The 21,413-nt window shown below is 41.7% G+C and overlaps 1 protein-coding gene and 1 long non-coding RNA gene across 3 annotated transcripts; one reads left to right on the forward strand and one right to left on the reverse strand.

Moving 5' to 3' along the window:
- Positions 1–1,335: 1,335 nt before the first annotated feature.
- On the reverse strand, positions 1,336–19,723 carry CNOT8 (CCR4-NOT transcription complex subunit 8). 2 transcript variants are annotated; one of them, XM_045827963.1, is made up of 7 exons: positions 19,584–19,723; positions 11,376–11,559; positions 9,755–9,948; positions 6,771–6,932; positions 6,037–6,181; positions 4,635–4,745; positions 1,336–2,807 (listed from the first exon to the last, which is right to left on the reverse strand). In XM_045827963.1, exons 2-7 carry the CDS (start codon positions 11,490–11,492, stop codon positions 2,658–2,660), a joined length of 879 nt encoding a protein of 292 aa, XP_045683919.1. In that variant the 5' UTR covers positions 11,493–11,559; positions 19,584–19,723; the 3' UTR covers positions 1,336–2,657. The 2 variants fall into 2 exon arrangements, with proteins under 2 accessions (XP_045683919.1, XP_045683928.1); XM_045827972.1 differs by lacking the exon at positions 19,584–19,723 and adding an exon at positions 19,423–19,557.
- A 127-nt stretch (positions 19,724–19,850) lies between these two features.
- On the forward strand, positions 19,851–21,190 carry LOC123811628. Its single transcript, XR_006784408.1, has 3 exons — positions 19,851–20,213; positions 20,330–20,572; positions 20,701–21,190. It is a non-coding gene; the product is annotated as an uncharacterized LOC123811628 (long non-coding RNA).
- The last annotated feature ends 223 nt before the right edge of the window (positions 21,191–21,413 follow it).

The raw sequence follows: 21,413 nt of genomic DNA on the forward strand, positions 1-21,413 counted from the left end.
ATACCAGCCTTTACCTTTTGGTCATCTCTCAAGATATTTCTCATCCTTGCTGTAAGTTATAGCCACACTGGCCTCCTGATTGCTGGGACCCACCAAGTAAGTTCTCTTGTCATCTAGGGTTTTGCCCCTGACCCACCCTTGCTGATCTCTTCGGTCTCAGCTTCAATGGCCTTTCTCCAAAAAGACTGTCCCTGAACTTCAAACTCAAGGACATCAGTGTCCTATATTTCACAGTTCACAAACTGTAGTTTTGGTAACTATTTACTGTCTGGGAGCACAGACTGCAAACTCCAGTGAGGATAGAGACTGTTTTCTCTGTGCTGTTTTATCCCTAGCACCTACTTACAATGCCTAGTGGAAACTTATTGAATGAGTAAATTATGAAATTGAAAGAATACTCATTAATAGCCTGTACTTAGAGGTCTCTAAACTGAGCTCATTCATACCAGCACTAGCTGACAACTAGGCTTGGTATTCACCTTGATTGGGTTAGCAGAACTTGAATTCGAGAACATGTGGCAGTGCATGTGGAGGAGTAGTTACACCCCCAGTTAGCGTTCTCCTGGCTCATCTTCAGGGGCATCCTTCCCTGCGTATAACCACTACACAGCCCTGCACACACTCGTACGTACACAAGGCGGAGTTCCTGCCATTCCACTGTACTTGTGCCCTTTCCTTAGCACTTGAATAAGCTCTTCTCTCTCCCGTGCAATAAAGGACCAGACCCCCACTCAACACTGGATTACTCAGCACTTCATCTGAACATTTCTCCTGACAAGTCAGCAAGTCTGCCCTCAATTGTGGCAAAGATGATTCCTATTTTAATTCCCATCTGGAAAGACATCTGCGCAGAACTCATAGTCACCCACATACCAAAGCACCCTGGCTGGAAGCCACTGACCTATGCTGCTTTTACTGCAAATCTTGGTAATAAATATCTCACATCCTGTATGTGAACATGCCAGTCAAAACTCTAGATATCCTGTACCTCACTTTACAGCCCCACATTTTTTGGTGACAACAGAAAGGGCTAGAAACTAAGTTCTGAGGATATCAGAAGTTCAATTTGTATACAAGAATTCCACTAATTAACAAGATAAATCACCATATATAATGGGCTGGTCCCCCAAAATAGTTGAAACTGGTTTCTAAGAAGGCCCAATAATGAGCGACAAGTGTGACGTGATGATTCCATTTACACAGCTGCTCATTAAAAGCTTCCCTTTGATAACTGGAAGCAAGAGTTTGGGGACAGACAAAACGCTTCTGTTACTGACAGCAAACGTCTATTTCTAAAGCCAGAAACTCACAGCTATGAAAAACCAAACCTTCATGCCAATGGTTAAAAAGAAATCTTTATTATACAAAATTAAAAACATAAATATATTTACAAGCATCTTAAATATCAGCTTATAATACTTGACATTTTTGAATCATTTCAAATTGAGTTTTCTATAAGCTTTTAAAATGCAAGACATCCACTTCAATGAGTTACCAGTTTTCATTTCCATCACCATTGCAAATGGGTTTTTTTTTTTGGTTTTTCGAAATTGTCCATACTGTAGTCATTCAAAAGAAAACAGTGTACTTTTTAAATGACTAGGCCGGAAAAATTACAGTCCTGAGCTTTCTACCCCAGTTGTGTGATATTACTCCAAGAGAACTCTATAACCCAAATTCCTTACTGCCCTGTTTATATGAACCACTAAAACTTTGTAAAGACTCCGGTCCCTGGAACCCACATTAGTCCATCTCCCTAGCGTCTCATCAGGTTTGCTGGCAGGAAAAGCAGGGAAAACAGAGAGGAGAGGTGGGGGAATACAAACAGCCGTCTGAAATCACAACAGATTGATAATCCAAAAATCGGATCTTAACTGATTTCCTTCAGGATCAAACCCATGATTTTATTATATGAAAACATAAAATGATTTCAAGTGATGCACATGTGACAGCAAATCTCAGTGGCACAACAGCACACAGACACTTAAGTGGTTAATTTAATACCCACTCTCGTGAATAAAGAGTAGACAGATTCAGTAGAATTTTAAGGAAAGTTTTCATTATCTAGTCTTCAAATTTCAGCACTGAGTGTGTAATTTATTTCCATATAATAGTATGTAAAAAAAAAAAAAAAAGACTAACAGTATGAGGAAAGCAAGTGTCCTCAAGAAGTCTCAGGAAAAAAAAAGACAATACCTATCACCCACACTTAGCAAGAATACCATTTTGTTCCACTTTTCCTGGAAACCCTCAGCTCAGCTGAGAATCACAGCAAGAAGTCTTTATCCTCAGAGATTAGCAACAAATTTAAAAGAAAAAGAATGACAACAGGTTAGAGTTATATACATTTTACTAGTTTGGTTCTCACTTATCCTGGATATTTTAAAAGGTGTCACATGAGCCATGGATGCTGGTGGCAGGAGGCACCTGGAGAAGAGGCCTGGGGATGAGGAGTAAGTCAGACCTGTTTACAAGTGCAGAGCAAACTCCCCTCTTCTGGATCTAAAAGACCTCTTCTGTCTTCGGTAAAACAAAATTGTCTTTCTGCTCAATGCAGATGGCAGTTTGCTCAAAAGAAGCGTTTCTCTCGGGGAGGGAGGTAAGTACTCAGTAAGCACCACTCTGGGGTCGGGCCCACGCCGCAGGGCCTCGGGCCATCACTGCTGCATGTTGTTGATGATCGCCAGAATGCTCATCTTCTCCTGGGCAGAGTCCACATCCTCACTCTGCTTCTGGGCCACTCCCGTGCCCAGGCCATAGAGCCGCCCACAGTACTTGGCATCATCAATACTGTCCTCAAAAAACAACTGCAGAACGGGACAGAGAACCCATGGTAAGAATCACGCCAAGAGTCATGCCAAGAATCATGTCAAATCTCAACACTATGACATCAACACCTCCCAGCTCTCTTGGAGTCCTGAAAAATCTAGCCAACCAGAAACTATTCCATAAAGAAAGGTGCCAAACCTCTTCATGCTCCTTTCCGAACAGACGTCTATTTCTCCGTGAGTTCTTTTACTGTCAGGATCCCCATGCTGCAGCTGCAGCTGTTTAGTATAAATGTCCCATTTTGTCCCTTCATATTGGTTGGGGGGCGGGGGGAATGTAAAGGTTGTATTTTTAGAGAGACGGAAAGAGAGGGAGAGAAACATCAATGTGGCAGAGACACATTAACTGGTTGCCTCTCACACGCCCCCAGCCAGAGACCTGGCCGGCAACCTAAGCATGTGCCTTGACCAGGAATTGAACTGGCAACCCTTTGCTATACCAGCCTGGGCATGCCCCTTCTCTTTTTAACTCAGTGCAATGGTTAAGAGCTTGGGCTCTACAGACTGACTCATCATGTAACCTTACAAAAATCACTTCAACTCTCCCTAAGCCACTGTTCCCTGTCTTTAGAACAGAGTACTATAACACGTCTGCCAGTCTGTCATGAGTGAGATTGTGGACATTAAGCACGTATAACAGGGTGTTATCTCAGCCCTGGGACTACTGGGCAGGATAAGTCTTGGAAGGGGTGGGGCATAGCTTGTCCAGTGTATTGTAGTACTGCAGGGTGTTTCGCAGGATCCTTGGACAGTAGTAGCATACTGTCCCCCAAAGCCCCCACAGGATGTGACAACCAAAAGTGCCTCCAGACACTGCCAAAAGTACTGTACTCCAGGCGGCAAACTCAGGAAGAATGGTGCCTCCAGCTTTGTTCTTTCTCAAGATTGCTCTATTTGGAGTCTTTTGTGGTTCCACACAAATTTTAGGATTGCTCTATTTCTGTGAAAAATGCCACTGGAATTCTATAGGGATTGCACTGAATCTGAAGATTGCTTTGGGCAATATGGACATTTTAACAGTAGCAGTTCTTCTAATCCACGATCGCAGAGTATTTTTCCACTCATTTGTGTCGTCTTCACTTCTTTCATCCATGTCTTATAGTGCTCAACGTACAGGTCTTTGGTTAAATGTATTCCAAGGTATTTTATTCATTTTGATGCAATTATAAATGGGTTTTCTTAATTTCTTTCTCAAAGTTCATTATTAGTATAAAGAAACACAACAGAATTCTGTATATTGATTTTGTATCTTGAAACTTTACTGAATTTATTAGTTCTAATGGTTTTTTGTCGGAGTCTTTAAGGTTTCCATATATAACAATATGTCATCTGAAAATAGCAACAGTTTTACTTCCTCTTTTTTTGCTCTGGATGCCTTTTAGTTTCTTTTTCTTGCCTACAAGTTCTGGCTAGAACTTCCAATACCAAGTTGAATAAAACTGGTGAGAGTGGACATCCTTGTCTTATTCCTAACCTTAGAGGAAAAGCTGTTGAATATGATCTTAGCCGTGGGATAAGTGGGTGGTCTAGCAAATGTGTTCGCATTATAGAAATTAGAAGAGAAACACATAATTGCAACATTCAGAGTGGCTAGGACACCAAATACACTTCTAGATTGGACATGCTGAGTGGTCTCCATTTCAGTATTCTTCTTTGCTTCCCAAACTACATTTAATATATTAAATATCCTTACAAACCAAAAAACGAACAGAAAAACAACTGCTTCCAAGGTGATCAACTTCCAACAGAAACTGTAAGGCTTCAACAAACCTCAGCCCACAAAGGTCATCCAGCTCCTAGCCTTACCTCCTTCATTCTGAAGAACGCCATTCCCGTCAGCAGTGAGTCTGATCCTGCCTGATGCTGCCTTCCGATTCTCTGCAAATCCAGCTGATCAGCAACTTCCTGAAGACCTCCCTGGAGACAGATGTAAGGAAAGCAAAGACAATGTTACAGACCTAGCACTCCTCTACTGGAATCAACTAAGTCCATTCTGGAGTTTCTTTTGCTGATGAGAAGTGGGAACAGGCCTTTTGCCTATCAGGCCTTTCCCCAGCCCTCCAAATAATACACTGTATTATATTCCACTTTTCATTCCTTTCTTCATTATTAATTTTGCCAGATTTCTACCCCATAAAGTCCTAACTGCTGTAAAACAAGGCTTAAGAAACAGTAAATGCCAATCTAATTCAAGACAGCAAACCTTTTATGTCAATAATTTATTAGGGTAGTGAGTTATTTCGCTGTTTAGGGGAGCAACTTTCAACCTTTTTCATCTCATGACACACACAATTACTAAATAAAATTCTGTGACACACCAAAAAATATTAATAATAAAATGACCTACCTTTTTGCTCCAAAGTGACTTTTAAAAAAAATCAGGCACTATACTTCTATATAAGGATACCTGGTACTAAGAATAAACCAATCAGACAAAGCCTAACTATGCAATATGACCAATAAGATATAACTCTTATTATATGACATATATTTATGGTTCAAGAACAAGGAATTCACACTGCATAGCTACTACTGTGTTGGCTATTGCTGTGTTGGCTAATGCAATTTTTTTTTTAATTTACTGATTTTAGAAGGGGGGGAGGGAGGAGAGAGAAAGAGAAACATTGATTTGTGTCCCACTTATTTATACCTTCATTGGTTGCTTCTTGTATGTGCCCTGACTAGGGACAGAATCTACAACCTTACTGTATCAGGACAATGCTCTATTCAAATGAGCTACCCAGCCAGGGCATAATTTTTTTTTATTTGACAATCTAAGGGGAAAGAGGTCAGTGCCCGACTAATTAATCAGGTATTTCACGCTCTAAAAATTCTTATGGCACAGTGGTTGAAAATTGTTGGTCTAGGCTGGAGAACTCCTCTGATCTGAGAGTCTAGTATACGACAGACCCCATTCCTGACAAAAAGCACATACTCCACACGTTACGAAGTTTCATGTGCTTCGTGGACCTTAAGTAAAGAAAGCTTTAAGATGAGAGAAGCAGAGGGGCTCCCTTCATGCCCAGGTTAAAGCCAGTAACCACACAAATTCCTGTGCCAATCAGCTCTATACACAACCTGTCTAGCACCATGCTGGCACCTAGCAGGAGCACAAGAATATATGCTGAACAAATAACAAAGCAAAATGTAAGTTTGCTTTTTTTGGGTTTTTTTGTTATTGTTACTAGTATTAAGAAAAATATTGTACCTTAAGATTTTTGCAACTCTTCATCAGGTATTTCACATCATAAATAGATGGGAAGAAAAGGTTCAGAATATGAAAAAATTCATGTTCCTCTTCTGGCAAGCGAGAATCTGTAAGTAACTTTACCATGTAGCCGAAATCATAGCCACTGCAAGGAAAGGAGGAGGCACGAAGGTGAAAAAGCAGCAGTTATTAGGCCCCAGTGTTCAACTACTTTATTTCTCACAGATTATGACATGACCTTTCAGTCTTTCAAAGATCTTTGTCCTACTATAATCAGAACTTTCCATTAAAAAATAAAATATACACTAAGATGGAAGATATATAAGAATACGTAAGGGTTTATAAATGTGAGTTTTTATTCAACAAAACTTTTTAAAAAATACTGCAAAGGATAAATAACATCTAAGGAGAGTCTGGCTTTCAAGTACATAGGCAACTCCAGGCCAGCCACTTAAAAGATAAGAAAAAGACAACCAAGTGCTTCAACCCTCCCCATCCTCCATCTTCCCACTTGGAATACACCCGCTGACAGCCACGTGATAGAGCCCAATACTGTGTGACATGAACCAGTATGAGCTCCAAAGTGTTTCTGGAAAAACAAACATGGGTTAACAGTTACCATTCCAACTTCATAACTGCTAGTGACCAACAGGACAGAGCCAGTAAGACTTCCAAAATATCATAATTCAATTTCCTGCTCCCAGATCAAGAGATACACACTCTCTGGGGCTGACCTGTGAAATGAAAGCCATTTGACGTTGTCACAGAGAACCACCCCTGATGTCATAAGCAGCTCTGCAAAGTGCAACGTGTCAATCCCTTCCTCTTCGTGCTTCTGGAACTGCAGTCCTGAGTTAGCAAGGAGATCGATGGAATCCTGGGAGTACATGTCCTCCCTGAAAAAGAAGGTATTCGCTTCTTAGCGGATGGGAAATGTAACAGAAGTAGTGGGCATTTCTAACTCGGGCATAATAGTTCACTGTAAAGATGTGTCACTTAATTTAAACAGGGAATATTTAAAATAACACAAAAGTAGGGAAGTAACTCCTTTTCCACTAGGATTCACTGTTTCCATTTTTTCATGTAAACTTGGGTGAGACAACTAGAAAGAAAACCACCACAATTTTAATTTTTCCACTAATTAAGAACAGTCTTCTATTCCACCTCAAATAAACATTATTTTGTCCTGGCTGGTGTAACTCAGTGGATTGAGTGCAGGCCTGCGAACCAAAGGGTCACTAGACTGATTCCCAGTCAGGGAACATGCCTGGGCTGCAGGCCAGGTCCCCAGTAGGGGGCGTGTGAGAGGCAACCACACACTGACCTTTCTCTTCCCCTCTTTCTCATTCCCGTTCCCCCTCTCTAAAAATAAATAAAACCTTTTTTAACATTATTTTAAATAAAAACTCTGCAATAAAAATATTACATTATTTTGCATATTATGTTATCATCAGGCTTTGTTACAAATATCAGGCTTTGGCAATGGACTGAAATAATGTAGTTAAAGATCCAGATTATCTACCAGAATTATTCTTTGAAACTCAGAATTCTCTAAAACACATGGACAATAATCAAAAAATTATCCCTGAGCTATCAAATGCCCCTGGTGCCTAGTTAAACAAAGCAGTATTAAAGAACTGGAGCCCAATAACAAATACACTAATAGTACCTCAAACAATCAGCAAAATAATAGTCTCCCCTCAATTTTTCCCTTAAAAATTATATCACCCTCAAAAACTTAAAAACAGAATTACCATATGATCCAGCAATCTCATTTCTGGGCACACAACCAAAAGAACTGCAAACAGGGTCTCAGAGAGGTACAGGCACATCCATGTACATGGCAGCACTATTTCTGACAGGTAAGAGGTAGAAACAACCCAAATGTCCATCAACAGATGAAGGACACAGAATGTAGCTTAAACACACAATTCGATTTTAGGAAGGAAATTTTGTCGTGTGTTACGACATGGATGAACCCTGATGACTTCATACTGAGTGAAATAAGTCATTCATAAAACAACAGATGCTGTAAGATTCCACCTAAACAAAGTAGAATGGTAGTTACCAAGAGCTTGGGGGAGAAGAAAAAGGGACTTGTTATTCAATGGGTATAAAGTTTAAGATTTGCAAGATAAAAAAATTCTGAAGGTCTGTTTCACAACAGTGCAAAGACAGTAGATTTTATTTTTTTATCACAACTTTTTAAAAAATTGCATCAATTTTTCCCACTATCAGTCTTCAGTTTCAACTACCTTTGATTAGCACCCACTCTATACCTTATTTTTACTATGAAAGATACTAACAACCCTCTTTTACAGATAAGGAAACTAAATCACAAAAGGGGAAAAAACTGACCCAAAGTCAACCAGTGAAGAAACAGCTGGCCCTGGCTCGTGTGGCTCAGTGGACTGAGTGCCAGCCTGCTACCCAAAGGGTCCTTGGTTCAATTCCTAGGCAGGCTACATGCCTGGGTTGCAGGCCAGGTCAGGTCCCCAGTAGGGGGCGTGCGAGAGGCAACCACACATTGATGTTTCTCTCCCTCTCTTTCTCCCTCCCTTCCGCTCTCTAAAAACTAAATAAATGAAATCTTAAAAAGAGAAAAAAAGAAATGGCAGAACTTCAATTCAAACACTAATCTCTCAACTAGAAAATTGACTTAATTTTAAAGTCTTTTTGAGATATAATTCACATACTAAACAATTCACTCATTTAAAGTATACAATTCAATAGTTTTTAGTAAAGCACAGATATGCAACCACCACCACCACCACCACCACCAATTATAAATTATTTCATCACCTCGAAAAGAAACACTGTTGCCATTAAGCAATCACTCCCCATTATCCCATAACCTTCCCAACCCCTGCTCTAGAAACCACTAATCTGTTTCCTGTCTCTGTAGATGTGCCTACTTTGGACAGTTTAAATGAACAGAATCATATATGGGGTCCCTTTGCATCTGGCTTCTTTCCTTCAGCATGTTTTTGAAGTTCATCCATGTACAGCATACATCAGTACTTCATTCCCTTTTTACTGCCCCGTAACATTCAATTCCATGCATACGCTGTTTAATTTATTCATTTGTCAGTTCACACATCTTTGGGTTGCTTCAACTTTTGGGTCCTTATGGATAATGCTGCTATGAATATTCGCACCCAAGTTTTTACACAGACATGTTTTCATTTCTCTTGGACATGAGTGAAATTGCTGGGTCATATGGTAACTCTACATTTAACCTGTTGAGGAACAGCCAAACTGTTTTCCAAAGAGGCTGTACCATTTTACATTTCCAGTAACAATGTATGAGTATTCTAATTTCTCCACATCCTCATCAGCATTTGTTACTTTTTTATTATAGCCACATAGGGGTGTGAAGTGGTATCTCACTGTGGTTTTGATTTGCATTTCTCTAATGACATGATTGAGCATCTTTTCATGGGCTTACTGGCCATCTGCATATTTTCTTTGGAGATAAGTCTATTCAGATCTTTTACCCATTTTTAATTGGATTGTCTTTTTATTGTTAGCTTGTAACAGTTCTTTAAGAGGAACTTTACTTTCTCAGATTCTCTATTCCATTCTCTGCTTCACTGCTTCATTGAACCCTTACCTGAGTTCGGTGGAAACAAAACTTAAAATTAAATTCAGTTAGAAATCAGTCTACACAAATGTAGCAGTTCTAGGAACAACACCCAAAAGTGTCTCAGACACTTACGTAAGGTTGAATTTGAAGTTGAACTGCCAAGTGTTGATTCCAGAAGGATATTCTCCCTTCTCATTTGTGAATGTAAGGCCCAGCTGGATAATTTTTAAAAGGTCAACATTGCACCGTAAAAGCTGATACTGGTAATCTATGGAACTACGAAATTCACCAATTGGTCGTACCACAACACCTGGAAATTCTGTGTCCTGGAAAAGGAAAAAGTCTCTCATCATCAGGTTTCACAAAATACTGGATGCTGAATTGGTCATTCATAAACAAAATTTTTACCTCAATTTATAAAAGTTAGGTGACAAGTCCCAAGGTTGGGCAGAAAAATATATCTTAAAATACAAATATTGATCTGGCCCTGGCTGATGTCGCTCAGTGGACTGAGCATCGGCCTGCGAGCTGAAAGGTTGCTGGTTCAGTTCCCAGTCAAGGCACATGCTTGGGTTGTGGGCCAGGTCCCCAGCTGGGGACATGTGAGACGCAACCCATCAATGTTTCTCTCCCTTTCTCCCTCTCCTCCCCTCTCTCTAAAAATAAATAAAATATTTTTTTTTAAATACTGATCCTGTTGACACCTATAGAAGCACTAAAATCATGAAGCTTTGCACAACAACTTGCAGATCCTGCGCAGGACAGGAATGGAAGTAGGTGACTAACAACAGGTAGATATATAGGCAATTAAGAATACTCTAGCCCTCGCTGGTTGGCTCAGTTGGTTGGGTGTCGTCCTACAAACCCAAAGGTCACTAGTTGGATTCCCAATCGGGGCACATGTCTGGGTTGTGGGTATGGTCCCCAGTTGGGGCATATGCAAGAAGCAACCAATCTATCTCTCTCACACTGATGATTCTCTCCCTCTTTCTCCTTCCCTGCCCCTCTCTAGAATCAATAAAAAAAAAATTAATATTCTAGGTTGAGAACAGTATATGAATAAAAATACAAAAATAGGGAGGTGAAAATGCCATTCAGAAAAAAACAACAGCCTTACTTAGCTTGAGTAAAAAGAACAAGATCATGGAGAATACTAAATACCAACCTAAGACTTCATTCTATAAGCTCTACAGCAGAAGTCACAAACTCCAAGCAGCTCGTGTAAAGGAATAAAGCAAACTAGGTACAAAAATGGTTGCATGTAATGGGTGCTGGAGCAAACTAGACTACATGTCTCCTCTAAAAGGGCTGGCCCTTGACACCACATAATACACAGCCACACAATGTCAGGCAGGAATGTGGCCCCTACATTGCTGCATCTTCCCAATTTTCCCAGAGATGGCAAAAATCTGGAATTTAAGTAAGGTCTCTTGATTTTTAAATGTTGGCAAATAATTTTTTTAAATTATTTTAAATACTATACAAATTTGCCATATCTAAGGGACAGATGTGCTCTGCTGCTGACATACTTCTGCCTTGAAGACTTTCAAACACACAGTAACATTATAAAAATATCTAGAGATTACATCCTTCTCATATATACTGGCTACCACCATGTTTCATGAAAGCAATATAACCTTCCATCGTGTTTAATTTACCATCACTTTAATGTAATCATTTATTTCAAAATCTCACATTCAATATTCCCTAAGTCCATACCAGAAGGTGGGTCAAATAGAGTAGAGCTCTTTACCATCGCAATATAACTGTAACTGAGCACAATCTCTCGGATCTTCCTCATCTCCTCTTCTAGGTTGCTGGCCCAGACTTCACAGATAACCTGGCTATTCTCCACAAGTGCTGCAGGCATCCTGAAGAAGCTTCGGAAGGCACCTTCAGCTGACTATGACAGAGGGCAAGCCAATGGTTGATCTGATCTAGATTCAAAAACACATTTTGTAATCACATAAATTTACATATTATTATATTAACAAAACAAAGGCATCAAAACAATATTTTATCATGTCACCAATTTAAACTAAAATATTAAGACTATTACAGTATTTATTCTCCACACACACACTCACAGTTCTTTAACCTAAAGAAACTAAAATTATTAAGAAAACTGGAGAAACTTTTGCCCAAGCTTCCCTTTAGCACCGGAGTAAAATCACCACCCTAAGCCAGTTTCCTGCCCTCTCCAGAACACCTGAAGACTAAGAGTCCCCTGTGACCACAAATATGCCCTTATCTGTCACTTTCACAGCTTCACAGAACTTTGCTCAGAGACTACAACATGGAAATGTTTCTAAAGGAATCATTGTAGCCAGTTTAAATTTACCAGGTTCTCTGAAAGCCTGAAAGAATGTGGATCTAAACTCTTACACTTAAGTCTTTGCACCTATACCATGGATATGGGTATGGGACGCCCCTCTCCATTCTACAAATAAGAGAAATTCTTTTTCCCTACAATTCAAAAGTCAAATTGAAGTAGAGGCAATTAGCAAAGTTAATATAGTATCTCCTTAGATTAGTGCAAATAGGGATTTAAGTGGTAAACACTAATTTCAACTTTAACAGCCACAAGAAATATGTGAATTTGCCCTGGCTGGCGTAGCTCAGTGGATTGCCCACGGGCTGCGGCGAACCAAAGTATTGCAGGTTCGATTCCCAGTCAGGGCACATGCCTGGGTTGCAGGCCACGGCCCCCAGCAACTGCAGGTTGATGTTTTTCTCTCTCTCTCTCTCTCTCTTTCTCTCTCTCTCTCTCTCTCTCTCTCTCTCTCTCCCCCCCTTCCCTCTCTAATAATAAATAAATAAAATCTTAAAAAAAAAGAAATATGTGAATTTAAGTTATTAATATCTACTTTTAAACACATAATATTGTAAAGAAACCAAGCAGCAATTCAACAATCAAGATACAGAAGATAGCAGGTATAAATAAATCAATCAAAAGCAGAATGACTGCCCTGACTGGTGTGGCTCAGTGGGTTGGGAGTTGTACATATGCAACCACATGCCTGGGTTGCGGGCCAGGTCCCCAGCATGGGGTGCACCCCCAGGAGGCAGCCAAACATTGATGTTTCTCTCCATCTCTTTCTCCCTCCCCCTGCCTAAAAATAAATAAACAAAATCTTTGAAAAAAAATTTTTTTAAACAAAATTAACTGATGGTATATATTCTGGGAGGAAGCAGGAGAAGACAGTATTCTGCAGGATAAAAACTCAACCTGGTTTAGCCTCGGAGTAATGCTGTTATTTTAGCAAACTCAACATGAAATGCTTAGTCATAAAAACACTAAAAGGAAGTCACCATAAGGGCATTTACCTAAAAGGCAACCCCACCACACGCATCCTCAATAAAGTATGAGAGCGGGTACCAATGTACATACTCAGGGAAATTCCTAGAAACAGTAAAATGAATGTTTAAAATGCCCTTCCAAAGGACAGAACAAGGAAAATCTTTGCTTTCCACTTTTCAGTAACAATCAAGAAAACAAAATTGGCATTTCCAAGTGTCATCATTTCTCTCAGGAACTTTTGATCTTTTTATTGTTGGGACTAATTTAAGTTTTGCTCCTCTTTTATAAGTTTTCTAGTCAGAATTATGTTCTTGTGGATGTTACTTTGCTTTGAAAATTTTGTTTAATCATTGCTAGAGTCTTTAAGTTTGTAGAGAACAGCAAATACTATTTCAGCACTGTGTACTTTTTCTTACTGACTAGGAGGACCATTTGCAGTTTTTAAAGCAGTCTGACCATGAAATAATTTGAAGAGGAGGAAAGGACTATTTCCCCTTCAAAACAGAGACAAGCAAGGTGCTGCATTTATGCTACAGATGAAATATACAAGTCAATATGGTATTTTATAAAACTTCATAAAAATTGAGTAATTCCCATTATTAGATAGAAAATTTCCTCCTGTGACTCGCTGTTTGTTTTACCCTTAAAAGCGGTCATAGCCCTGACTGGCGTAGCTCAGTGGATTGAGCGCAGGCTGCGAACCAAAGTGTCGCAGGTTCAATTCCCAGCCAGGGTACATGCCTGGGTTCCAGGCCATAACCCCCAGCAACCACACATTGATGTTTCTCTCTCTCTCTATCTCCCTCCCTTCCCTCTCTAAAAAACAAATAAATAAAATCTTAAAAAAAAAAAAGTCGTCATGAGCCCTGGCTAGTGTGGCTCAGTGTATTGAATGCTGGCCTGAAAACCAAAGGGTCGCCAGTTCAATTCCCAGTCAGGGCACATGCCTGGGTTGCAGGCCAGGTCATCAGTAGGAGGCACATGACAGGCAACCACTCAATGATGTTTCCCTCCCTCTCTTTCTCCTTCCCTTCCCATCTCTAAATATAAATAAATAAATAAATAATTTTTTAAGTGTGGCCATGGACTTATTTAATAATTTCTATTTATCAAGAGCAACAAACAAGCCATGCACTGTTCAAACTGTCCGAGTGTTAAAAAATTACTGTGATGGTAACGTGGAGACGTGCAAAAAGTGTGCCTGAGCTCCCAGTGGCTCTCTTGGTGTGGTTCTGAGATTCACGATTTCTCATGTCACTTGTCTTTGTTGACCTCAGTCCACCAAGAGGTCAGTATTAAGGTAAAAAAATTATTTTTGTTAGGTAGATGAGATGTGGGTGCAGTTTGGTTCTTCTAAATCAAGGGGAGTATAGTTGAATGCTAAAAAGATCCTTAGTTTGGTTCCCTAACTGGGAGCCCTAATTAAGCTCTGATAAGATCTCCCTGTTGATGCTTTGACACCATCCCTATTGACCTCTTTGTTCAGAGATCACTGAGCAGCTAAACAGACAAAAGTGGGCAATGACTACCATTTTAAGCGCGAAGATACAACTGTTGAGGGCAAAAAGTCACCACTGTGTTAGACAGGTGGAGTCAGACCAGACCTTGGTCCAGCAGCCTCTGCACTTGAGTTCTGGCTAAGAAAGAATTCAGAGCCAAGACTCAACTACAAGGAAAAGTTTATTTAGAAAGTCACAGGAGTAGAAGTGAGCTGTGAAAGAAATGGGTTCAGGAAACTACTGAGGCAAAAGAAGGGCCTTTGGAACTTTCCAGAAAGAGAGAGGCAGGAAAACGCGTCGGGGGAGGGCGTGGGGGAAAGGCGAAAGCGCACTTCCCAGAGAGCAGCTTCGCTGAAAAACTTCTAAGAAACCAATCTGTCAGTTTGTAAGCAACCTTTGAAGATTCCATTTATTTAAGGCACTCTACACTTCAACATATGTTTCTCTGAAATCACAGACTTTCTACGATTACTCTGAAATTTAAGTAGACTGTGGTCTCTTCCTAACGTGTAGGTGGGCACTCCTTAAAGGCAGAGTCCGTTTGCTCAATCCTCCGTACACAACAGGCATGAATGAAAGGCTTACAAATGAACAAATAAAGAACATCAGAAAAGGGGCAGAACTTCAGACTGCGTGTGGACTCTACTATCTGACCATAATTAAGAAAAGGTTGGGACTCAGAATTGTTAGGTTCTAAACCTAAATCAGCAAAAGGGCTTTAAACCATTCCTGTGCCCATTAATGTTAAATTGGTAGCACTTAGCTTCCTTATTTCCCTAACCGAAACAATGTACTTCTTTTTTAGGGTCATTTAAAACACAACCATAAATTACTTCAGGGGAAGTGAGTACCACTCCTGGAGATGTTTCCATAAAAGCAAAAGCAACAACAGTGACCCAGGCAAAAAATTGCCTTTGGCCTCCAAGCAGCAAAGAACAGCTTAAACAGGGGACAATTAGGTATTTACACTAAACCTTTACAAACAGATTCCCCAGCTAAGACAATCTTACAGTCTGGTCAAAGACAACATGAACAACCATAATGGATAATTACTACAGTGCATTAAAACTTCTCATGCCCTGGCTGGTGTGGCTCAGTGGACTGAGCACCTGCCTGCAAACCAGATGGTCGCTGGTTTGATTCCCAATTAGGGCACATGTCTGGGTTGTAGGCCAGGTCCCCAATGCAAGGCTCGTGACAGGCAACCACACATTGATATTTCTCTCCCTCTCTCCCCTTCCTTCCCCTCTGTTTAAAATAAATAAATAAAATCTTAAAAAAAGAAGAAAAAAGAACTTCTCAGATAGGCCTTGGACAGTGTGGCTCAGCCAGTTGGAGCATTGTCCCATAACTGAAAGGTTGCGGGTTTGATTCCTGGTCACAGCACTTAGCTAGGTTTTAGATTCGATTCCCAGTCAAGTGCTTATGGAAGACAACCGACTAATTACTTCTTTCTCTCTCTTTCTCTCTCTCCCTTCCTCTCTCTAATAAAAGCAATGAAAAAAATGTTGGGTGAGGATTAAAAAATTTTTTTAACTTCTCAGATAGGTTTAAGTCCATGAGTTCATAGTGAACTAAGAAAATAAACTTAATTGGTCACCACTGGAGAGAATGCCAGTGAATCAACTTAGTATTTTTTAAAATCGTATCTTGTCTTTCCTATTTGATTACCTTGAAGTAATCAAAGAGCTGAGGTTTTTTCTTCAGAAGTTATACAGCTAATAAATGAAAATGAATATGCAATGATAGAATATCACCATTTTGTGATTCCTAATGAATAATCATAATGGCATTTATATGGAATAAGCAAAAAAGGCAAATCTATAAAGACAGAAAGTAGACTACAGAGGTGGGATGGGGACAGGATGGGGATTAGCAGAAAATGGGCACGAGTCATCTTCCTGAAGTGATGGAAATGTTCCCAAACTCAATTATAGTAACTGCAAAACGCATTAAATTTACCAGAAATCACTGAACTCTACATTAAAATAGGCAAGTTTTATAATATTCAAATTATACTTCAATAAAGCTGTTAAAATAATCACAACAGCTGTTATCATCACAAAAAAGAGACAACCAGGTACTGTGCACCACTTAAGAGAATACATTCTGAGAAATACAAATGCATCATTAGGCAATTTCACAGTTGTGCAAACATCATGGAACACACTTAAACAAACCTAAAAGGCACAGCCCACTTCACACCTGGCTATATATAGTAGAGCCTACCGTTCCCAGGCTACAAACCTGTGCATATGTGAAACTACAAAACACCACAAGATTGAGTCAAGCACAAGAAAAACTGACAATCAAGAGAGTCTGTAAACACCAGACGTACGAGGCTGCTGCAGGTATAACACGGGGTACTGTTTTAGAGCAAGACTTTTTTATAAGTTGAAAGAGTTCCCTCTAAGTAACAATAGAAATATAGTCTATATAGTACATAAGTACACAAACAAGTAGCCTAATCAATTATTGTCATTATCAAGTACTATGTACTGTATGTAAATGTGTATGTTACACTTTACACGACAGGCAGTGCAGGAGGTTTTACACCAGCACCACCTCAAACACGACGTAAGGACAGCCATGACAGCACTGGCGGAAGGCATTCTCAGCTCCCTCACCACCCATGGGACCACTGCGGCACGTGTGCTCCACTGCTGGCCAAGATGTTTCCCTGCACATTTTGACTGGAGTTTTGCCCCCCTCACCACCAAAAATGTAATTTGAATCTGACCACACCTCCAAATTTAACTATCAACTTACAGGAAATGTAGAGGACCGAGGGACATGTTAAATGATAGCACAGTGATACAATTAGCAAAACCCAGAAACTACAGAACCACCCAGCTTTTTCAACAAATTGTGAGAAATGAAACTAAAAGACTCTTAGGAGACATATCAACCAATCAAAATGTATAGACTTTACTTGGGTTCTGCTTTATACAAACGGTTAGCGGGGGCAAAAAAGCGATTAATTTTTGAGTCCACTAGAAGTATGAACAATGACTACTGGTTTTACTTTTTTGTTTTGGGTTTTTGTGAGGGTTTTCCTCACTCCCCCCGTTTTGAGTATTATTTTATATTGTGGTTATGGTTTTTAAAAGTCTTTATCATTTAGAGGTAATGCAAATTATGTGACTGGTATGCAATGTGGGGTTTTGCTTCAAATTAACAGTGGAGAAAACTCACAACTTTGTAAAACGGTACAATGCTGTCTTCCTCTACGTTTTACAGGCAAAAAAACTGAAATTCAGAGACATTTAAAAAGGTAGCATCATGACTTCCATTTCAAAAAGAATGTCTCTTTTTTAAAAAGCTAACCATACTTATACATATCTGACAAATGGGGAACACAAAAGCAAACTATTGGCAAAAATATGTATGACATTCCTGCACCAAACTCTTATCTAGGAAAACTGTTAGGAAACAGACAATAGCTTGCAAGCCCGTAATGTAGTGCCACTCAAAAACTGAAGAGGAGTCATAGGATACACATTTACCTTAGCATAAATTACTGAATATGCTAGCCAAAAAGTGAAATAACAATAATAATACCAGCAATTCTGCCTGCCACTCTCCATTCAGTGAGCACATGCTCCAGAATAAGCCTGAGGTGGGACTCACACACACACTGTTCCCCTTGGTTAGTCTTCCTCTTTTCAAGTCTCTCAGTGTCTGCATCTCAGAGCACCTCACCGTGCAGAACGACTACGCCCTTCGAATATGTGTGTTTGTGCAACCCAGTCCCTAAAGGTAACCTAAGTGCTTTATCTGGGTTATAAACAAAGAGACAGTAAGGAGTTTCCAAGATGAAGGAAAAACTGAGCCTGCTGGATCCACCGACAAACAGATCTGTCATATCCTAAGGAATTTTTAAGGGTGAATTTGATCACATGCAATGTTTGCCTCACAGGCTGACTTTAAAACGACTCCACATGAGCTACTTCGCTCCATATGAAAGCAAAAGACAAGTACTAATTGATACCTGTTGTTTCCCAGTACTAAACTATGCCAGAAGGAAAGGTCCCTCTCTCTCTCACACACACACACCCTAGGAATTATTGAAGTCCCTGCCTTGTGCTGAACTCCAGTACAGTCTGTTACGATCGTTCCCGATTACATCTACTGTAAAACAACTTCAAAACAAAGCTCCTTGCTTACCCAACAAATCTCTAAAAGAGCAACTAATGATACAGCCACGTGAAAGCTTTCTCCGCAAGCAATCCTGAGCAAGCTTGGGAAATGAAATGTTTGGTTTTTCCGATCCTGTTTTAAACCTAAGTGTGCAAGAAAACAGAAAACATCACGTCCCCCTTCTAGAGCGCTGAACAAAGGCTTTGCAGCGCATGCACAAGATGGAAAAGGAAGTAGAAGCACATCAGAAGAAATGGCAGCAAATTGGTAGAGGGGCCGCTCTACAAACAACCACGGACCGCAGTCGCCGCCGCCGTCTTCCCGGGTACCCCAAAACACACATTGTTGGAAGACACTACTTACTACTCCGCACTGAACCTCACGGATTGACCCGCAGTAAAACCACCCCTCGGGCCCAGGCCTGTGAGTCGGCTGCTCCAGAGCAACAGCTCAAGTTCATAAAGCCGCAGAACAGCAGGGAAAAGTTGCGGGGGCCACCAGAACTAAGAAGGGGGAAGCCTGCAAGGTTCCAAACTCACGTCACCATTCTCTTCGCGTTCTGGATTACCCACTCCCTTCTCACTCATCCCTCCTCAACCGCCCACCCACCCACCTTTCGTGCAAAACAATGAAAATTACAGGCCCTGAGGCCAGAGGGACCTAAGTTCGAAGCCAAACCAGCGACTAGCTGTGGGGCTTTGTATAAATTACTTAACCTCTCTCATGCCTCAGTTTTCCTACCGTATAAAATGGGTTTAATAACAGTATACACCCCGGAAGACTGCAGTAGAAGTTAAACAGAATAAAGAATATTTAAGTATTATGTAAAATCTTGGCACACAGCACTAGGATACTATTACCCTGTGGTAGTTGGTTGTTATGTTACCACTATTCCATCGGTCTTTCTCGTCTCACACACCGTGGCTCCCAACACGCCCCACTCCCCTTCCTCCCACAGGCCCAGATGGCCTCCCACACTCTCTCGTCTCACGTCCTCTCTGGTAAGCGCGAGCCCGCTTACCCTGACAGGCGGGGCCCGCGAGAGCGGGCGGGCTGGCTGGCGGACTCCGCGGAGCAGGAGCTTCGGCCCCTGACCCTGCGCTCTCTTCCCTCTGCCCCGGATCTGCTCCTAGGATCGAGCGGGCCAGTGAGACGGGCGCCCTCGTGCCCAGAGCGGCCTTACGCACCGCTCACCAAACAACACGGCTGCACCACTCTACCCAGCCGATCCTCCCAACTCGCCTGCTTCTACGTCACTCCCGACGCGCGCGCGCCTGATCATGCCTGCTCCTCCCCTTCTGCGCGCCCCAGCGATTCCGTGCGGGTTCGCCCAACCGGTGAGCTCGCGGGAGCTAACGCGCAGGCGCACATCTAAGAGGGCGCCGCACAAATGGCGGGGTGGCCTCAAAGGACGCATGCGGAACACGGCCCGCCCTAGGCCTTCGCGAGATTAGTCGCGCTGACTCAATTTAATCTTGACCCCTATTCCTCCATTTTGGTTCTCTCCCCGGCGCCGGGGAAGGGGCGTGGTCTAGAATTAGCCCCTCCTGCGTGGGCGTGGCCTGGATGGGCTACGGGAAGTGGCCGGTCAGACCAAATTCCAAGTTACTACTCCTTCTCCCCCCTGCTTTGAAGGACCTTAAAATCTTTGGTACGAGAGGACTTGGGGGGAGGTTGGTGAGGCGTGATTCTGATGCTTCACTCTGTACTAATGCGCCCCCCTGAACCCCTCACTTACAAAGCATCTACCTCACGGCTTTCTTCCAGGCAAACAGTTATTTACAGGTGGGGACAGCACCCCTAAACCGAGTGTGGGTGACGTCCGCCAAGGCCCGCCTCCCTCCTCCCGGCCTATAGGAGCCGGGCGAGCAACGTTACCATAGCAACGGGCCCACCGGGACCTGCTCGAGTTACAAGAAGGACGCGGGCTCCCGTGGGCAAAGCATCCGGCGACCATAGGCGTCGCCCAGCCTTCCGAAGAGCTCCAAGACTTGGCGGACGCTAAGCACGGTAGGCAGATTTTCGGTGCGAGAGCAACGGAGCCCAAGCCTAGCCTAAGAGGACTCTAAGACACCCCTACCCCCACCCTCCTTAATAAGGCTCTTTGCCAGCGCCTGTCCTTGGCATCATTTAACCAGGCTGAGATGCATCGCTGCCTCGTGGCCTCCAGCAGTAAGAAAGAAGACAAAGCACTGAGCTCCTGCACGCGCCTACCAACTCCCGGTCCCGGAGACGAGATGTGGACGTCCCAAAGCATGATGCTAGTCCTAGAGGCTCTCACCCCAAGTCACTGGGCCTTTTTACTTCTAAAGATTTCCCTCTAAGGGAAGTCTCCAAAATCCCACTTCCATTTCTAAAGCTTCCATTTCCAATGCAGAGCTGGCCTTAAGCAGCAATTTCAAACTAGATTCCGAAAAGCTATTTTCCAGGGGATGACCTCCTCACCCTGGTCCCCAGGATACAGTATCAAATGTACTTTCTCAACTCCTTTCCCCTACAAATGAGGGTCTGTCTGCTTATCTGTAACAGAGATGTAACTATGTCACAAAGTGGCTGCATTAATAAGTGGAATAAATACTCCCACACTGAGGAAGATGCATGTATATTCAATAAATAATTGTTTCTGGTTGTCTGTTATCCTTGAGATGTTCAAACTTTGTTAGCGCTCAGCTGCACACTTGTCATTCCGCCAAGCAGTGCTGTGACAGAGAAGGCAGGCAACACACTCCCCCTTGTCCTGTGAGTTCCTAATATCCTTTCACCCACTTATAATTAGGTTCAGGGAGGGACAGCCCTATCAGGAGCTAGTCACATGAAGAACAGCCCCCACAACACTTTCTTGGAATTTTGT

This window comes from Phyllostomus hastatus, unplaced genomic scaffold (genome assembly GCF_019186645.2).
Source record: "Phyllostomus hastatus isolate PE091 unplaced genomic scaffold, TTU_PhHast_1.1 phas_contig_150, whole genome shotgun sequence".
In the NCBI taxonomy this organism is placed as follows: domain Eukaryota; kingdom Metazoa; phylum Chordata; class Mammalia; order Chiroptera; family Phyllostomidae; genus Phyllostomus; species Phyllostomus hastatus.